The sequence below is a fragment of the Glycine max genome, chromosome 20, assembly GCF_000004515.6.
Source record: "Glycine max cultivar Williams 82 chromosome 20, Glycine_max_v4.0, whole genome shotgun sequence".
Classification (NCBI taxonomy): Eukaryota; Viridiplantae; Streptophyta; class Magnoliopsida; order Fabales; family Fabaceae; genus Glycine; species Glycine max.
The window spans coordinates 46,596,670-46,616,536 of NC_038256.2; the positions used below are offsets into that span (position 1 = coordinate 46,596,670).

The 19,867-nt window shown below is 33.6% G+C and overlaps 3 protein-coding genes across 6 annotated transcripts; 2 read left to right on the forward strand and 1 right to left on the reverse strand.

Annotated features, from left to right (window-relative positions):
- Positions 1-436: 436 nt before the first annotated feature.
- LOC100782432 (probable rRNA-processing protein EBP2 homolog) lies at positions 437-2,800 on the forward strand. The gene is made up of 2 exons (XM_003556458.4): positions 437-584; positions 1,778-2,800. Exon 2 carries the CDS (start codon positions 1,783-1,785, stop codon positions 2,644-2,646), a length of 864 nt encoding a protein of 287 aa, XP_003556506.1. The 5' UTR covers positions 437-584; positions 1,778-1,782; the 3' UTR covers positions 2,647-2,800.
- Positions 2,801-8,722: 5,922 nt separating this feature from the next.
- LOC100787941 (mannosylglycoprotein endo-beta-mannosidase) lies at positions 8,723-14,514 on the forward strand. 3 transcript variants are annotated; one of them, XM_003555553.5, is made up of 11 exons: positions 8,723-9,011; positions 9,115-9,253; positions 9,381-9,608; positions 9,799-9,857; positions 10,316-10,364; positions 10,777-11,007; positions 11,340-11,509; positions 11,591-11,795; positions 12,236-12,907; positions 13,003-13,230; positions 13,490-14,514. In XM_003555553.5, the coding sequence occupies exons 1-11, from the start codon at positions 8,875-8,877 to the stop codon at positions 14,294-14,296; spliced, it is 2,925 nt and encodes a 974-aa protein (XP_003555601.1). In that variant the 5' UTR covers positions 8,723-8,874; the 3' UTR covers positions 14,297-14,514. The 3 variants fall into 3 exon arrangements, with proteins under 3 accessions (XP_003555601.1, XP_014628283.1, XP_014628282.1); XM_014772797.3 differs by lacking the exon at positions 8,723-9,011 and having other exon boundaries at positions 9,114-9,253; positions 9,385-9,608; XM_014772796.3 differs by lacking the exon at positions 8,723-9,011 and having other exon boundaries at positions 9,121-9,253; positions 9,341-9,608.
- Positions 13,809-19,227, reverse strand: LOC100782973 (uncharacterized). 2 transcript variants are annotated; one of them, XM_014772798.2, is made up of 9 exons: positions 18,748-19,227; positions 18,324-18,411; positions 17,757-17,870; positions 16,987-17,069; positions 16,624-16,741; positions 16,223-16,314; positions 15,930-15,995; positions 15,566-15,659; positions 13,809-14,481 (listed from the first exon to the last, which is right to left on the reverse strand). In XM_014772798.2, exons 1-9 carry the CDS (start codon positions 19,008-19,010, stop codon positions 14,419-14,421), a joined length of 981 nt encoding a protein of 326 aa, XP_014628284.1. In that variant the 5' UTR covers positions 19,011-19,227; the 3' UTR covers positions 13,809-14,418. The 2 variants fall into 2 exon arrangements, with proteins under 2 accessions (XP_014628284.1, XP_003556507.1); XM_003556459.4 differs by lacking the exon at positions 13,809-14,481 and adding an exon at positions 14,981-15,273.
- Positions 19,228-19,867: the final 640 nt, after the last annotated feature.

The window sequence follows — 19,867 nt, forward strand, 5'->3', positions numbered from 1 at the left end:
TGTAACATATTAAAATAATATTTTTTAATAAGCAACCTATTAAACATATTCCATAATAGATGTTCTAAAGTGAATATCTTGTTTTAATTTGGTAGTCATTGAATACTAAATTGTTAGATGGCTTTTAACATCTACCCTTGTAATTATAAATTTGGTTAAAATAATATAAAAAAATATGATGAAAAAAGTAATTTACTATTGTATAAAATATTTTATCGAGTATCGTTAACTTCGTTAAAAAATTTACAATTTTTTATTTAAATTGTCAGAAATATTTAAAAGATGTATTTCCTTTTAAATACTCCAACCCAAGAAGGATAATCTGAAACGCACAAGTTAACCCGATCCATTTTACAGCGAGAATTGAGACGGATCCGCCTTTGGTTGGTGTGGACCCGGCTCGACCCGTTACTTATATCTTTCTCTTCTTAGAATTTACAATATTTATTTAAAACTAGAAAAAATAGATTGAGAGCTTTAGAATAACCAGTTTACCCTAAACCCTAAACCTCACAGCACACAGAGCTTCGCTCTCGCTCAGTTTCTCCGCCGTCGCACTCGCACTCGCACTCATAGCTTCGCTAGTTCAGTTTTCTTTCCTCGATTCCTCTTTCGCGGAACACACACCTCGTTTTTTCTTTCCATGTTCCGTGTTGGATTGGATTTCTTTTATATATATTTTGAAGTTATTTCTTTTTTCCTGATTGTTACTAAACAGTTTTCCCCAACCCTAATGTATGCTTTTCTGGTTAATCATCGAAAACCAATTCTATTTGCATCTACTATTCTAAACAAAGGGTTAAGGTTGTCCTTGTTTAATTCTGTTTGCTTTTGTCATTGTCTTTTGCGCGAGTCTAGATGAAGTGAAAGCAGCTAAGCAAGTTTAGGGTTTGGGGGGCAAAAGTTAAGTAGTACTCTTCTTCCCTTTCTCTCTCGTTGAGGGGGGAGGAGTTGAGGTTACTGGATTTAATTTTTAATTGGGACTTTGAAGGAAGCTCATCAGTTTTTCATCTCACTATGTTCGGCATTTAATTAATTTTTGCCCTCAATGCTTGATTGAATTTTCATAGTTGAAAATCATGCGCTTTACTCCATTTGAACTCTAAACTAAAATTCAAGTCATTGCTTTTCCCCCCATCTGTGAAATTGGTACACTGTGACAAGTGCCAAGTGTTTCTCTCTCGTGCTCTTGTACCTTGTTGTGCTGCTGACTTTCTTATCTTTCTCATGTAAAAAGAAGTTGCAATGTATTTTATTTCTTATTTGTTGTGTTATGTGAGCCAGGTGAAAGCAAATTAGTGTTAATTCAACGGGAATTTGGTTTGTAGGTGCTAGGTTCCAATACTATGTTCTTTTGCGACCTATTTTTTTATTGAAACTTTGGGTTTTTTTGTATTAAAAGAAAATGAATTTTGATTTACGCATTGTTGATATGATATTATGCCAGTTATTATTTATTTGTTGTTATGCATATAATAAATAAGTCAATTTTTTTAATTGAAAGAAGAAAATTTTGATTTTCTCTTTGTTGATCTGATATTATGTCAGTTATTATTTATTTGTTATTACTTTATTGTGATGCTGCCTAAGCTATGATGCTACCTTGAATGTATCACCTCCTCTCCACCTTTTGGCTGAGAAATCTTTGTCCGTTGATGTTCTTTAATGAAGTCCTTTTTAGCACATGATAGAAATAAAGAAATTGATGCTTATAAATGCTAGACTCCATTGTGTTGGTGTAAATTGATTTTTTTTTTCCTTTTAAATATTTGTATAGGTTAAATGGCAATGCCTGTGAATGATGATACAATGATTGAGGATGAAACAGAAGATCAGAGTGAAAAAATGTCGTCATCTGAATCAGAACAGGAAGAAGATGTGAGATTAGCTGAACCATCTAAAAATGCAGTATATAACAGAGATGCTCTATTAGATAAACTTGGAGACATCAGTTGGCCAGCGAATGTGGAATGGATACACAAACTCTCTATTGATGTTGATCAAGAGCAAGAAGTAGATGTCAATGATGACTTGGCACGAGAACTTGCGTTTTACACACAGGCATTGGAGGGAACTAAGGAAGCATTTGAGAAACTTCAGTCAATGGGTCTCCCTTTCCTGAGACCTGCAGACTATTATGCAGAAATGGTAAAGACAGATGGCCACATGGAAAAGGTGAAAGGTCGGCTATTATCAGAGAAGCGAAAGATGGAAGAGGCTGATGAGAGAAGAAAGGCTAGGGAGGCCAAGAGATTGGCCAAAGAGATTCAGGCTCAGAAATTAAAAGAAAGGGCTAAGCAGAAAAAGGAGGACATTGAATCTGTTAAGAAATGGAGGAAGCAGAGGCAACAAAGTGGGTATGCTGACAATGGGAAAGATGCAGATATGGGTTTTGACTTTGAGGATGGAAAAGTATTTGAGAGGTCAAATAAGAAAAGGCCAGGGGTGTCTCCAGGGGATCGTTCAGGAGGGAAGGCAAAGCAAGCCTTTGGTAAAGGAAAGAAACAGAAGATAAGAGATGGTAAGAATTCCAAATTTGGTTTTGGAGGCAAGAAGGGAATGAAAAAGCAGAATACTGCTGACACCACCAATGATTTTGGTAAATTTAATAAGGGTGCTGTTGCTGGAAATAAGAGAAAGAGGTAAAATGCAATCTTCTTTTATCTGTTTTGAGGAAGTGATGTCATGGATGAGCCCATGGCTGTATGTTAGGAATTTTCATGTACCTTTTTAATTTTATTATTTGTATGAATTTATATGGTAACTTTATAGGCTTTATTGACAATTATAAATTCTTAAATATCTACTCCAATTTTCGACGTTTTGCTAAATTATGAGTTGCTTTATGTTGTCCATTGCCATAAGGTATCCGTGGTAGTTATTGAGTAGCGTAGACATATTTGGAGTTTATCAACATTTATTTATTTTTTCAATTTCATATGCTTGTTTATTTGAATAGACTAATATAGGCGTGTGTCCATCTTGGTATCTCGTCCATATACTGTCTATGTTTGGGTTAAAGTTTGAAAAGTACTTTTGCAAATTTCAATGCACGGTAATGAATTGTAATGTTACTTCCAAATTTGGGCTCTCTCAACGTTAATTCAAACATACAAAATTCTCATTCTTGTGGTGCCAGAATTTGTTTTGGCTATCACGAAAGTTTAAACTTGTGAATTTTTAACGGTAGGTATTCAAAACAACCTTACTGATTTGATAAATTGGGCCATAAATGGCTTATTTTCACCCTCGTGCTTATCTGACCATTAGTGTATGGAATTTCAATTAACTGAACAATATGTGAGACTAAGTGACCTGCACACAGGCATCTCTTCGTGTAAATGTCTCTAAATGTCACCAAATTCTTCTATCTTGGTATGGTCAATGTGGACATTTTTTTTTATTAAGGGGCGTTGCGGGAAAAAAGGCTAGGCCACAAGAAAAGAAAGTAATAATAATCAATGTAATTTAACGGAGATGTAATTGCTATGGACCAGGATTGCAAAAATAGTGGTGGAAAATGACTGTATAATGAAGTACACTTCTTAGAGCTTGAATCCCTTGTTTTTATCGGCAAAATGTTAGTTTTTTTAAGTGGGAGAATTCAAAGTTACGATTTTTTCCCCTCTTTTCTCCTTTCATCACCAATTTAACATTATAACTTGTAACATAGATTGTCCTTAATTCCTTATAAATATGGTTGAAATAATATAAAGAAAATCATTAAAAAAAAGTAATTTAGTGTGTAAAATTATGTTTCTAAACTAGAGTGATCATTAAAACTTATCAATGTCGAGTTTTAGGTATAATGATACGATTTGATATATGTCTTTTCATATATATATATATATATATATATATATATATAATATAATATAATATAATATGTAATTGTTACAAAACTAGACACACCTGTGTATTTGATCATTAAATTATATTATTTATCATAATTTTTAAATATATTATACAATTAATATTAATAATGTAATATACACGATGTATGTATTTATACAATGTATTTAATGTAGTAACGAAAGAAATGAAACAAATATTTATACAATGTAGTATTTAATGTGTGTATTTAACACACAATATATAATTAATAGGAGTTTGTTAATATACTCATAAAAATTTTAGTTGGAGTATGTTAGTACCTACATCAAAATTTAGGACAAATATACTCACAATCTCTTTTAAAAATATTCTTTTAAAGGTTATTATAGTCATTTAAAATATATTTATTGAAAACTAAATTAAGAAATATTTCTCTTTCCTCCCCTCTCCATCATCTCACCTTACATTTTAGACATTTATTTAAAATGGTGAACAAGAATTCCTTCTCCTATGACTACTTTGTTAGAATATCTAAATTTCTTAAGTTATTTTTTGTGATTCCCACGGTATCATGTATTGTAAGAAATTCATATATAATTTTGCTCCAATGGTAAGAAACATTAGGAAACTTCACCGAAACTCACTTTTATATTTTTTATTTTCACTTAATTATAGTTTAATTATGATGTTGTTATGCGTCAGGTAAATATTATTTTTTTTATTGCTAACAAACAATTTCTTGCAGAAGATACAAATCTTATTTTTAAGAAACTCTCTCAGCCACATAGATTTGTTCCAATGGAGAAGAAACGGTAAGAAATAATGTTTTCACTTAAGAAGCCCTTCAATAAATCCTCATTGATATGCTCTTGGTTGCTCTAGCTCTCTCTCTTTGCATTCCACCGTTCTTGCTTCATTGTTGTTTTTGGTGCTTCAATCTGCACTTTAGATTGATCTCTCATATCATCAAGCAAGCAAGGTAAGCCTATTCCTTATTTTTTGGGTTTTGGGTGTTTGTTGTGCACCTTTTACCTTCTTCATAGTAAGCAAGTGCATAAATGATCATTAAATTGCTTTAGATAAATAATTTAAAATCCACTATCCCAACAAAGCTCCCCTCCTAATTAGGGATGAACAAAAACTAATTCGGTAAAAAAATCGAATCGAATTGGTTCTAAACTATTTTAACCGGTTCAATTTTATATCCAAATAGTCGAATTGGTTTGGAAATCAATTCTAAATCGAACTAGTTTCAAAAAACTGGTTCTAATCCGAATTGATTTTTAATCAGTTTTAAATTGATTCTAAGAGCCGTACCAATTTCAAACTAGTTTTCGAACTATTTTTCTTTTTTAAAAAATATTCAAGTGAAAATTGATTAACCAAATTGGTTTTGTAAAAACAACTCGATTAACTGAATTGATTTTTAAAAAAACATTCAAGTGAAAATCGGTTAACCAAACTGGTTTCAAAAAACTATTTTTCTTTTTCTTGAACTAGTTCGAGTAAAAATCAATTTGGTTTAGGTTTGATTACAATCCGATTCGATCTGAACCAATTTTTTTGCACACCTCTACTCTTAATTACCTTCCCATTTCAGCTCAAAGAAATTAATATCAGACATTATCCATACAAGATTTGTAGGCACGAGATGTTCATCAAAATTGTAATTCCCTAAATACCTTTATGCTTCTTTGTAAATTGTAATTGACACAGAGAAATTGATATCAAAATTAATGGAAGGCACAATGTGTATATGTTAACATCCCATGATGATGACAAACCCAACATTGTATTAATTTTGAGTATTCCTGATAACTGCAAAATTTGATAGTCAATTTTGGTTAAGAATGATTACAATTTTTTCACTTTACTATTGTTTTTAATTAAATAATGAAGAAATTAATATCTTTGCAATTTTTTTATCAGCAAAAGTTAAAAGAAGAAGATTTCAGGTACTTTGAAGGAAAATTGATGCAAAAACTGGAAGAAAAAGTCTTGAAGAAAAGTTGAAGATTGAGACCGCTCGCTTAGCGCACAAGATAGGCCCAGAGCGTCTTCTCGCTTAGTGGCTAGTTCACACTTAGCGCAAAGAAGACCCACAAAGAAGTCCAAAGGCATGCTTAGCGTGAGGTCGCGTGGAAATTAAGCTACCTTAGGCCTATAAAAGAAGTAAGAAGCAAATGAGAAAAGATACACCTACACATCGGGACACATACTCATATCTCTCTAATAGCCTCAACATTTCAAATAGGGGAAATCATTTTTCTATGTCCATTATCTCATTCTCTTTTTTTATCCATCCCTTCCCTTCTTCTATCCACATCAGCCCCTAAAGTGTAAAGCCTCTCATGGTAATGAGAGACTAAACTCTCATTGTCCAGAGAAAAGAATAGATAAATTAGGCTCTTCACGTAGGAAACCAAAGATAAAGTATCTTAGTAGATGTGGATGGAAATGGAGATATCGTTAGATAGAGAAAATCATTAACATTACATCACAAATAGTTTTGGCATGTTAGGCCTCAACATATTTGCATTCTGAATTATCTTTTTATCATCACCTTTATCTTCTACTTTTCTTATCTTTAAATCTTTTATCTTTTTTATCTTCTATTTTTTATCTTTAAATCTTTTATCTTTTCTTTTAAATTTTTATCTTATCTCCTAATTTTCTATTTTAAATTTCTTATCTCTTACTTTATTTAAATTTTACATTTAAATTCCTTATCTCTTACTGTAAATTGAGTTTACATCAATCTAAGTACAGACAAAGTCTCTATGGATTCGACACCCGGACTTCCGAGTATTTTACTACTTGAGACAATTTGATACACTTGCCAGTGACTTAACACTTCCTAACATTCCCATTGTTTCGTGGCTTTAGTTCACTATTATAATAAGGGTAGGTATATGAATATAGATTTGCAGACCGTGTAAATAACGGACCTAAATTTTTTGAACCCGCATAGTAATCCCTGATTTAGGCTCAGCCCGTTTAGTTCACAAACTTCACGAGCTTAATTCGCAAAGTCCTGCGAACTTATCCCTATCAGCTTCAATTGAAGGTGAGGTGAGTGAAGCTGTGCGTTTTGCTTTGCCAATAGCCAACTTAAGCCAAGGAGACCATTCCCATCAAGCAATCACTCACATACACAAAAAATCTAATTTGGAGTTTTGTTTTCTTCTCCTTTGAGAACACATAGCCGCCACCCCTCCTCCTCCTCCTCCTCCTCCTCCTCCCCCACAAGTCATGACTACAAGTCCAATGACCTTGTCCGGTGACCTTACTCCCCCGCGAGTTGTGCCTCCCTACGCCGCACCTCCTCCCCTGCGAGCCATGCCTCCCCGTGTCGTGCCTTCATGGCCACATCAACACCACCTCGAGTCCTCGACCTTGCAAGCCCGCACGATCGCGCCACCCTACATTTTTTTCTCTCTTCATTCACTGGTATGGTCACTCTCTTCACCACCCTTTGTCTCTATTTTTAAATTAAAAAAATTAATTCTAAATTTAGGATACTAAGGATGTTTAGTTGGTTTGTATTTCAACTATTTTGACTATTGTTAAGACTTTAAGAATATTTAATTTTTGTATTTATCTAATGCTTGGACTTTTGCATTTATTGGATAAGTTGTAACCTTCATGATATTTTACATTATGTTTAAGACTATTTGAACTTATGTTAAGATTACTTGTATCCTCATTTTTAATATATTCTTTTATCTAATAAAAAAATCTTATATTTTAGCCTAAAAAATAAAAGAAAAAAAACTGCTTTAATTTTACATTTTTTCTAAAAAAATAATTTAGGCCCGCAGACCAATCTATTTATCTGCAAGATTTGTTGACTCAATACGAACTTAAATAAAAATCCATTTATTTTGCAGACCGGATTTATCTAGCCCGTATAAAATATGGGCTGGACCAATCCGTATACCCATCCCTAATTATAGTCCATCAATATGGAGAAAGGAGAAGGTAGGAGTGAGGAGAGAGAAAAAGTTTTTTAAATAAATATATCTTAAATGATTATAATAACCTTTAAAAAAATTATTTTAACAAAGGAGATTGTGGGTATATTTTTCTTAAAAATTTTGATTTAGGGTTCTATTAACAAACTCCTAATTAATATTACACATAGATGTAAATAATACTACTATTATTTTGTTTTGACAGCATACAACTATTAATTAATGCAGTATATACTATTATTATTTAATGTATGCATTTATTATTATTTTTAAAACATACCTCAATTGTTGTCTTATTACGTTTTGTTTTACATAAGAGTAGTGATACTTTATATACACGTGAACATATCTCATTTTTTTCTATTCTTCTCTTGCTATCATATCATAAATTCTATTATACTTATATTTTTTTTTTACTCTCTCTCTTTAAGTGTTGGATAACACACTAGATGTCTACCAAACATTTCCCTTTACACAAATCAAGAAAAACTAATAAAAAAATGAAAAAAATATCAATATTACAAAATTAATTCTATCATCATTACTTTCTCCATCCAATTATAATTGTTGTGTAAGAGAAAAATAATTGTCATTTTAATTTTTTAATATAACATTAATTACTTTTTTTTACTTATATCTTTTATAATACTAATGGTGAACAATAATATTTATGAATGAATTAATGATTATATAAGGTTTATATTTATTAAATATAATTAATATTACACACAAACGTATGTATTTAGTGTATGTACTAAGAGCGCATTAACATCTCTAGCCATACAATGCAGTTATTTTGGAATTCACGGTGATTCTACCGAGAGTCACTGAATAGTGAATATGTGGATACTATCGAGGGCAACAGTGTGAGACAGTTGTATAGACACATAAGACGTGTCTCTTGTGCTCAATTACTAATCTGACTAACTGTGAGTCTGTCATGGCTCACTAGAAAGAAAGTGAAAAACACAGTAACAAGAGAAGATAGAGGTCAAGTCAATGAATTGAAGTTTGAAGTCATTGTGATTGGTGTTGGTGTTGGAGTTTGCTTTTCCAAGGCCAAGCAATGGCCAAGACCACGCTGGATTCGGGATGGCTTGCAGCTAGGTCCACCGAGGTTCATTTCACAGGCACTCAACTCACCACCACGCACCCTCCCTCTGCCTCCACCCAACCATGGATGGAAGCTATCGTCCCTGGAACGTAATCTCTCTCTTTCTATGTAGATGCAATGCAATGCATGCACATTCTGCTTTCTTTTTTCTTTTATTGCTTGAGGCTTCAACTCATGTTTAATGATTGACAGTGTTCTGGCTACCTTGGTGAAGAACAAAGCGGTGCCTGATCCGTTTCGTGGACTAGGAAATGAGGCGATCCTGGATATTGCTGACTCTGGAAGAGACTATTACACCTTCTGGTTCTTTACAACCTTTCAGTGTAAGCTGGTACGGTTTTTGCTCTCTCTTATTTATGCAATTTTAGAGTTGAGATTTTATTTTGATTGAGCTTAATTCAAATATGATGCTTTGAAGTTCATGGTTTCTGGTTTGATGGACTTTGCTAACTACTCAGTCAGGCAATCAGCACTGTGATCTGAATTTCCGAGGAATCAATTACCGTGCTGATGTCTATTTAAATGGGCACCAGATGGTCCTCCCAAAAGGAATGTTTCGGAGACATTCTCTTGATGTCACCAATATTATTCATTCTGATGGTAGTAACCTGCTTGCTGTTCTTGTTCACCCTCCCGATCATCCTGGGAGCATTCCTCCTCAGGGGGGACAAGGTGGTGATCACGAGGTCAGAAATTATATTAATAAATCCGATATGTTAACTTTGTCCTTCTTGATTGTTTAAAATTATCAATTTAAGTGGTTTATAATTTCTAAAATTTATTGAATTTTAAGAGAGTAAGACACTAGGAAAGAGTGAATGTTACGTGCAGAATATATACATGGTTGGTTTTTTTTTTTTTTGTTCTTTTGTGTAGATTGGAAAGGATGTGGCCACACAATATGTTCAAGGTTGGGATTGGATGGCTCCTATAAGGTGAAATTGTTATTACTTGTGTGGTAATTCATTTTCTGTTTTCCTTGGATAGTAAATTTACAGTTCTTTTATGGTTAGTCAGAGTCTAGGTTATGGTAACAAACTAGCAATATCCTTATCATTCTAATATCAATTAATAACCAATGAATTTGATATTTTTATGTGATTGAATTATCAAAATGTTTATTCCTTTGACAACATGGAGACAATTTTACTTTGACGTTGAGTTCTATTCACAATTGAAGTTGACATAAATGAGGATTTACACTGAAAAGGCAAAATAAGGCATCAAAGTAGAAAGATACATTATATTATGAGACTGAAATTTCCTTTAGATATGCTTTTTTAAATTTCCTATGATGACTTTATGATGTCCTTTGAAGAGTTTCTGAACTATGAAGAAGCAATATAAAGCAAACTGCATCAATAACTAATGCAAGTGTTAAATTTTATTGCAGAGATAGGAATACTGGAATATGGGATGAGGTTTCCATTTCTATTACTGGGGTGAGTTGTATCATAAAAAATGCTTTAATCCTTTTAAAGCCTCTATTTTTTTTTTCATGCACATAAATTTACCAATTACCATTGAGACCAATTAGCAAAGCCTTTCTTTCCTCTTCATTTTTCTCTTTTCAATATACTGTCTTTTCCCTTTGCTCTTAATCACAAGAGAAAAAGAGTTTTAGCCTTTTCATGAATTCTTCAATTCATAGTTCAATATTACTTAACTCCTAGATCCAGCCATATATTGCAATGATGAGATACAATTTAAATATTATTTGCACTCACGCCATTGCATGCAATTCCATTACCCTTTTCTAATTCCTAAGCTTGACATATACATAATTATTAAAATAACCTGTATTTAATATTACTTATTAAATCTAACTTTTGCGGGATGTTACATTTGGTGCAGCCAGTAAAAATAATCGATCCCCACTTGGTGTCATCATTTTTTGACAATTATAAGAGAGTATATCTACATGCCTCAACTGAGTTGGAAAACAGGAGCTCCTCGACTGCTGAGTGCTCATTGAGTATCCATGCGACAACAGAACTTGAGGGGAGTATTCACTTAGTAGAGCAGCTTCAAACTCAAAATCTTTCAATTCCTGCAAGATCACGGGTGCAATATACATTTCCTGAGGTCAGTCTGGAGATTTAATCCACTATCCTTAGTGCCTGTATAAAGTTTTAAAACAAGTGAAGAACTTAATCATTAAGTCAAGATATCTTAATAGAAATATTTTTTTACTTTTGAGTAATTTTTTCTTATTCCATACCTTATAATCTTCGTGTATTGTGCAAACGTTTTTGTATGGCTTATGTCACATTTCTTTTTTTCTAAGTTGAGAAAATTTGCAATCCTGGATTATTAATCTTTTGCGGCCTTGTTTTACTATTGATCCAGTTAACTTGAATAATTTGGGGTTTAAGTTTTATCTCTTCTTTCCAAGTGCTAATGATCTGCATTGGCAGCTCTTTTTCTACAAGCCAAATTTATGGTGGCCAAACGGAATGGGGAAGCAATCTTTGTACAATGTTATTATTAACATTGATATCAAAGGATATGGTGAGTCTGATTCATGGAACCATCACTTTGGATTCCGCAAAATTGAAAGCCATATTGATGGTGCAACAGGTGGAAGGTATTATGGTTTCTAGTACTCCTTCAATGTTATGATATTTTTCTTTTTCCTTGGTTTATGTTTTGCTTCATGTTTTCATAGGTTGTTCAAAGTCAATGGAGAACCAATTTTTATACGAGGGGGTAACTGGATACTGTCTGATGGGCTACTGCGACTTTCAAAGAAGCGATACGAAACAGATATCAAGTTTCATGCAGATATGAATTTTAACATGATTCGATGCTGGGGTGGTGGACTCACTGAAAGGCCAGAGTTTTATCATTATTGTGATTATTATGGTCTTTTGGTAAGATTTACTACGCCCTCATTCTTTTTTATATGCGCTGCTCAATATTCTTTCTTGGTTATATTTTTTATGCATTTACTGCGTTAGTACTGTTGTGCAGTGTGGCTGTATAGTTTGTTTGTGTTCTTTTCTTTTTTGAGTGCTTTTTATGGATGTAGCAGTTTGTATTAGCTTGTATGACTCCATCATTATTAAACCTGGTTAGATTTGTGAGACTTGATGATTACAATATTGAGATATCTAGAGCCTGAGTACAAATTTTATCATGTTTATTTTCCAAAAAAGAAAATGATCACTGTATAATTTACTGGTTTAGAACTTATACATATTCACCAGATCACCACTGGTCCCACCCACTAGTTTAAGTTCTATATGTCTTGTGTTACATTAGTGGTAATTTTAGTTTTGATAATTGATCATATTGCTGGTAAATCTTGTAGGTATGGCAAGAGTTCTGGATTACTGGGGATGTTGATGGACGCGGTATCCCAGTATCAAATCCAAATGGACCATTGGACCATGACCTTTTCTTGTTTTGTGCTAGAGACACGGTCAAGCTTCTTAGAAATCATCCTAGTCTTGCCCTCTGGGTGGGTGGAAATGAACAAACTCCACCAGATGATATAAATGTTGCCCTGAAAAATGATCTGAAACTTCATCCTTATTTTGAACATGGAGAAGAAAAAGAAAAACCTGTAGGTGATTTGTCCCCAAGGTTGGGGGATCCTAGCCAATATCTTGATGGCACACGAATTTACATACAAGGATCATTATGGGATGGGTTTGCAGATGGGAAGGGGGACTTCACTGATGGACCTTATGAAATTCAAAATCCCGAAGATTTCTTTACAGATAGTTTTTATAATTATGGATTCAATCCCGAGGTTGGTTCTGTGGGAATGCCAGTTGCTGCCACCATAAGAGCAACAATGCCTTCAGAAGGATGGCAAATACCACTGTTTAACAAACTTTCCCATGGTTATGTAGAAGAAGTTCCAAACCCCATATGGAAATACCATAAATACATTCCATATTCAAATCCAACCAAGAAGGTTCATGATCAAATTCAGCTTTATGGTGATGTAAAAGATCTTGATGATTTTTGTTTGAAGGTAAGAAACCTTTATCCACATGATGCATTTCCAATCCTCCTATCTTTGCTATTCTGTTGTTAACTTTTATTTTTTTTATACTATAATCTTCTCAGGCTCAACTAGTTAACTACATACAATATAGAGCTCTTCTGGAGGGATGGACTTCGCACATGTGGAAAAAATATACAGGAGTATTGATTTGGAAGACACAAAATCCTTGGACTGGTCTGAGAGGTCAATTTTATGATCATCTTCTTGACCAAACAGCAGGTTTCTATGGCTGTCGATGCGCAGCAGAGCCAATTCATGTACAGCTTAATCTGGCTACATATTTTATAGAGGTAAACATCTAATTTAAACTTCTACTTTTATGAGTTGGGAATGAAAATATAAATACCATTTAACAATGAGAAATACTTTTGTGGCTCTATAAATTGAAAATTGAGTAGGAGGCCAAAAGTAGCAAGTTAAAAGGATTACAAGAATACTGAACCGGCGAAAATTGGAATAATCACAATTTCCTTTGCAAATTATTTGATGGTCCAGTGCTGAATAGTTTCTTAAAGGTTCTATATCATTTTATATTTCCTCTTAAAACAGGTTGTCAATACTACATCAGAAGAATTGTCTAGTGTAGCTATGGAAGTTTCAGTGTGGGACCTCGAAGGCACACGTCCACACTACAAAGTTCATGAAAATCTCACTGCACTGCCAAAAAAAGTAACACCTATTGTTGAGATGAAGTATTCGAAGTCAAAAAATCCTAGGCCAGTTTACTTTCTTCTTCTCAAACTCTACAACATGTCAGATAATACAATTTTATCTAGAAATTTTTATTGGTTGCATCTTGCTGGCGGAGATTACATGCTATTAGAGCCATATAGGAAGAAGAAAGTACCTCTCAAGATAACATCCGAGGTTTTCATTGAAGGATCCACTTATATACTTCGAATGCATGTGCAAAATACATCTAAAAAACCAGACTCTAAAAGTTTAACATTGGTACACGGTTCAACAGCTAGACTAAGCAATAACTGCTTTGTTACAGACTCACCAGAAACCATAGATAGTGGGACTGGAAAAGAGCATGAAGTTGGTTGGTTTAAGAGGATACACAAATGCTTTGCTGGGAAAAGTGATGGTTTGAAGGTTTCTGAAATTAATGGACAAGATATAGGTGTCGCTTTCTTTCTTCATTTTTCAGTTCATGCTTCAAATAAGGACCACAAGGAAGGGGAAGACACGAGAATTCTCCCTGTTCATTACTCAGATAACTATTTTTCAGTTGTGCCAGGAGAGACCATGACTATTAAAATATCTTTTGAGGTCCCTCCTGGTGTCTCTCCTCGAGTTACTCTGCATGGCTGGAATTACCAGGGACAAACCATCCATGAAGCTCTTTACTGATGTCACAAGCAACCTTGTGAACTGATCAATTAGTGTACTTAAAATGCATTAGAGAAAACTTCATGAGTTTTTCTTTCCCCTATAACCTGTGAAACTTAGCATCCCCAGACAACATCTGAGAATTAATATTTCCCTCTGTATGTCACAGATAAGACCAATATTTCTGGTGCTTTGTTTTTCAACCCCTGCAATAAAAAAGGAAAGGTAAAATTTTTAAACCACTGCGGAAAGATGGAAAATTTTTCAATATACCATATAATTCTAATGGTTTGATAATTGCTTTTAAAATAACTATTTTTGCTCAAAAGTCTCACTTATGTGGCCTCCTTCGTTTATGCTCCCCTTCAAGTTTGGCTACTTTCCTAGTAGGTTTTGTATAGAGATCCTTGCTTTACAAGTTTTCAACTTAATGCTCAATTTGGATTAAGGTAACTTTTTCTAATCTTGAACTGCACCCAATAAAAGAAAAATGCAAACTGTCTCAATGAGACTGATTTTGAGAGCTAAGGCTCTTGGGAACGGAGTGAAGGTTATGTGGCGCCTCAATCATTTTTTGACTTGTAGTTAGATAATGATTCAATTTTATCTGTGATTGAAAATCCCTTATTCTTCTAGCCAATTGTTTTAAGGTATTTGGCAAAACAAAAACATTTCTTCTATAGAAAGTACGGATCAACACTTGACTAACAAAAGTGACAATCTGGCACATATTCAAACACATCATAATATGTATACTTGAATTGTAGTATATGATAAAAGCCGTAACTGAAAGGTTTCTAAAATTAATTTTGAAGGAGCAAACATATAATTGACATGAATGGGAGCATGATGCACTAACGATGAGAACAAATATGAAAGATCATCATCAATAATTATATAGACTTCATCATCCGGCTAATTGAAGAGAATATGCCTGCTGCTTTGTCAAGCAAACCTTGCCCTTGCTCAGACTTCTGTTCTTCATCGGCAAATAGAAGCTGCACCATATAGGAAAGGATACCCAAGAGATTAAAAATAGTCATATCGATTTTAATGATGTAAGCTTATCAAGGACAGTGACTCTTTTCCTTTTCTTAGGTTGGGTTCAGGGTCTTTTCACTATGGGTTATTCACCAACAAATTTGCTGTCTTCCTTGCTCTAATGATAATTTTCCTACTATTCAAATTCTCTCTCAGAAAAATTTACCTACAGGAATTAATAGGTATCTTAACCATGTACATAGAAAATGGTTGTATCCTGCAATGTAGTTTAAAATTGAAGCTATTAACCTCGATGTCTTCAGCATCAGGACGGATTTCGAATTCCTTGGCAAGCAAATATCTATCTGGCCTTTCCTTGTCGTCACTGAACACTTTCCACAATCTGAGTAGATCAGCAGAACAGGAAGTAAACAACAAATCATAAATAAATTCAGCTTTGCAATTAATATTTGGAGAAGCCAAATACAATAAAACCAAAATCATATTTACATACGGCTAAAAGTGTGTAGCTTTATCTCCATGGAAAAAGAATATACATATTGAATCATCAATCATGAATAGTCCACTTTTAAACTCAAGTGATTTTTTATTTATTTTTTTATAAATGGAAATAGGATACTGGATACTTATGGGAGGGAACAAAAGACCTTACCCAGGATAACACCTAAAGATTGCTCCAAATGGCATAGGTCGCATGAAATAGACAGTTGTAAAAGTGCTGTACAACAAAAGATCAGAATTCAGTAGTCTGGTGTGATCAGAATAAACCAATTTTACAAAATAAACTGCATTAAGAATGCAAGCACTCAAGGAAGGTAGGAACTTAATACAGATAGTAGTAGTAGAAAAAAACAAGCACACAAAATCCAAGTCCAGTTTATATAAATACTATTTACGGTCAGTTGAAGCTTAAGAAGTAACCATGCAATGGCTCAGAAATCATACCTTAGAAAGACACGTCTTAACTTTCGGACATTAAATCCAACTCCAACATCCTCACTAATTAGGCGTGGATTCCACATGATGAGGGGCGTAGGCTGCCAATATATGGATAGTTTGAAAGAAAGTTATAAATATTAAAATACAGGCATACATGGAAATTTCTAAACTAGATGCAAGGTGCTGAAATGGCATAATAAGGTGACTATCTCGTAGTCTATGGCGGTTTTCTAGAATGACAAATATGAGAGGTATCATTAATTCTCAACTCAACCCCTTGCCATTAAAAGCAGCCTTCACATATTGATTTCCCTCTTGATGAGGAAAACTTATCACATTGTTCAGTAGATGGATGTTTAAATTTCAAAGGATAACATTAGAGTTAGAACAGGAGTTCAGGGATTTACTTCTGGAATATTTGAGAGATTGGATGCAATTCTCTCTACATACTCTAACATCTGATAATCAGGAACAATCATAACCACAACCTCATCGTCACTTTCTACAGGCTTCCGGTCACTTAAGCTGGATAAACATCAAAAGAAACTGTACATGATATAAACATAGCATGACTATAAATAAGGAACAAAAAAAAAGTTATAGACGGAACTGCAACAGCATAGCCATCAAGGACTCAAGTGCAATGCAAAAGTCAGAATCAAATATATGACAGTAAACCCACGGATCAACATATATATATATATAGTATACCTACGAATATATTGCCTAACAGAATAAAACATAGCATTAATCTAAGTGCTGGAAGTTACCTTGCAAATCTAAATAGAGCATCTTTCCACCGATATTTCAGAAGGGCTGCTGCACCAGCATCTGGAAATATGGCTTTAACTCTCTAACAATCAAATTCATGAAACTTAGCAACAAAGTTTACAACTTGCAAAATAAATGCATCCATACACATTTCGTCAATCCTTATGGAATTCATCATGAAGCGCCATAGTCTATGAAGATAATACTCAGGAAACTAAGTATTCATAACATGAACTATTGAGCATCTATTTTTTGGGTACTTGTATCTCGTGCAGAAAAGTAAATAATCACAACTATCTATTTTGTGGATCCTCATGTCAAATGAATTTCAGAGGCTGTAGTATTTTGACATTTTCATTTAAAATTTGCATGTTAAATTTTACCACTTGATAACAATGACCTAAACAATTAATGATACCAAGTAAAGAGACATACTAGCTGCCTCCCGTGTTATAAAGGAGACCATATATGCACTTGGTCGGAGTGCAAGTAAGACACCATAGATGCCATAAATGTTTGTACATCCGACGGTAGAGAAACCACATGGGTGGGTTATGATCATGACTCTCTGGTGTCTCTAATGTACATTACATGCAAAAGAAACCAATTCTATTTAAATGAAATGAACATAACGACACATGCAATCACGTCATGGAGAATATATTACAGCGTCTAAGATAGGGAATAGAAAAATCGTTTTGAATTCAGAAATTCCTTCATACATTTCATGTGCTATAAGTTTATAACTACCGGAATACATCCCACTAACCTGGAATTTAGTTTTTTCAATGAGTGTATCCAAAAAAATCCTTGACAATTCCCAGAGTTCCACCTGCGCGCCTTCGTCATCCAAAAATTGCAGTTGGGGGATTAAAAGTTCAACCTGTAAGACAGTTAAAATGTTTTGTTGCAAGAAGCATGTGGCAGCAGTGGCGCTAAGCAGCGGAAAGAAAACAGTTATTTAACTTTGAGAAACCAACCCATGCACCCATTAAACTGCATTCTACATAGCAACATTTTCTAACACTAAACTGCCTTGGCTTAAGCATTTAGTTACATCAGATGTAAAATAATGAAAAGTTAATTTTGGTCACCTTTAGCATGCTAAATTTAGAAAGTTATTGATCTTAACCAGGTTAAGATGTCTAAGCTCTTTAGAAGGACTGCAATACCAAAGATGTTTAGCACGACATATTTAAGCCAAAAATCCAGAAAAAGGAAAGGAAATCTATTTTTAATTTGGAATTGTTTCACCTAATAGCAACCAACAGCGCAGAAATTGTTAATAAATGACATTTGGAATGTGTGAAAAAGAAAATGAAATTTTGGCACATACTATGGCTCTTATCCCTCCTGAAGATACAAATATGGCCGCGGCCTCACTTGATTGCCGCACTGCACCCTCCAAGTCTGAAGGCAAGCAACTGAAACAGAAAGCAAAAAGAAAACAACTTTTTGATACCCATTGGAATGTATATCTAACTTCATCAATCTACCAACTTCCGGTTCCCATATGACTTCAAAATAAAATATGGTGAGACGCAAAATTGATGAACATACTCCAACGGCACAAGCATGCTGATTTATGATGTTTTGAGTTTCTAGTACACAGTTCTTATAATCCCGAAGATAAGAGTCCTATCCTATGAATGGAAAATATAACAGTATATATCCACTGTTGTCTGAGACTTGCAATACACATAAATTGAAAGGGAAAAAAGAACATAACTTACAAAGTTCAAATTGTAAAGTAGTAATACCTGTCATCCTCCTCCCCATCCTCAACAGAAGTTTCTGTATTTTCTACTGGTGAGAGTGAAGGGTCAGGCTCTTGGAATTGGGAAGGTTGGCTTTGGAATTTCTCAAACTTGGCAAAAACTCTGAAGCTGGAGCTTGAAGGGTGAAGGGAAAGGCCATTGTAGGTGCAAAGTAGAGGGTGCGAAAAAGATATGGAAAAACGAGTGGCTGAGATTGGAAAGGATATTGAAGGATGGAAGTTGCAGGTTATGCTTGAAGAAGCCATTTATGTTGTTGCCTGTTAAGTGTTAATCTGTTCCTTTTCCAGAGGCCATGGATTATTCATGAATTTTGGAAATTCTTGTAACTTGGTATGATCAAATGCAACGTATAAACTGCCTTTGCTCCATGGCTTTTAATTTAATTTAATTTCTTTCTTATGGGATCCCTTCCCGGACAGCCTCATCCTTACTCCAAATATAAATCCTTATATTTGGTTGGTCACTTTACATTTGAACCCGATTGTCTCTATAATGGGTAACTCGAAATTTGGTTTAATTAAAATATATAAATTTAGACATTATATGTATCGAATTAATTTACAAAATTTTAAAATCAAATGTTATTTTATAAACCATTTTTAAAATAAAATTTATTCATAAATTTATATCATCTCATGTTATAAAAAAACTATAATATCATTACGTGCAAAATATATATATATATGCAAAAGGTGTGGCTTGAATTCAACTTACTCTTGATATCATATTAACAATACAAATATAAAGAGAGGAAAAAGAAGAGAAAACAAAGGAGATATGAAGAGTTATAGTTCTATTCCAACAATGAAACATAAATATACAATAATAAAAAAGAAAAATATAATGACAACAAGTAAAAAGATTAAGCCTTCAAAAATAAGTAAAAATATTAAACTATTATATGAGAGAGTAAAAACAAAAAATAATAAGTATAAAAGAACTTGTAATCTAACAAAATTGACAAGCTTAAAGGAGATTTTGTAATCCTAAATTTAAAAGGCAAAAATTGTTTGGAAACTAGGGTTAATGTCCATTAAAAACTATGCTACTTCCTAGATTTTAATATTGGTCACTTGATTTAAAAAATTGCTATTTATGACTT

Bases quoted from the DNA above. Each gene is read 5' to 3' on its own strand.
- LOC100782432 (XM_003556458.4), top strand. From the start codon at position 1,783: ATGGCAATGCCTGTGAATGATGATACAATGATTGAGGATGAAACAGAA.
- LOC100787941 (XM_003555553.5), top strand. From the start codon at position 8,875: ATGGCCAAGACCACGCTGGATTCGGGATGGCTTGCAGCTAGGTCCACC. The intron at 9,609-9,798 runs GTCAGAAATTAT...TCTTTTGTGTAG, and splicing joins GACAAGGTGGTGATCACGAG to ATTGGAAAGGATGTGGCCAC. The intron at 11,510-11,590 runs GTATTATGGTTT...ATGTTTTCATAG, and splicing joins GATGGTGCAACAGGTGGAAG to GTTGTTCAAAGTCAATGGAG.
- LOC100782973 (XM_003556459.4), bottom strand. From the start codon at position 19,010: ATGGCTTCTTCAAGCATAACCTGCAACTTCCATCCTTCAATATCCTTT. The intron at 16,742-16,986 runs GTAACTTCCAGC...ATGTTTATCCAG, and splicing joins GCTCTATTTAGATTTGCAAG to CTTAAGTGACCGGAAGCCTG. The intron at 15,660-15,929 runs GTAAGGTCTTTT...TGATCTACTCAG, and splicing joins ATCTTTAGGTGTTATCCTGG to ATTGTGGAAAGTGTTCAGTG.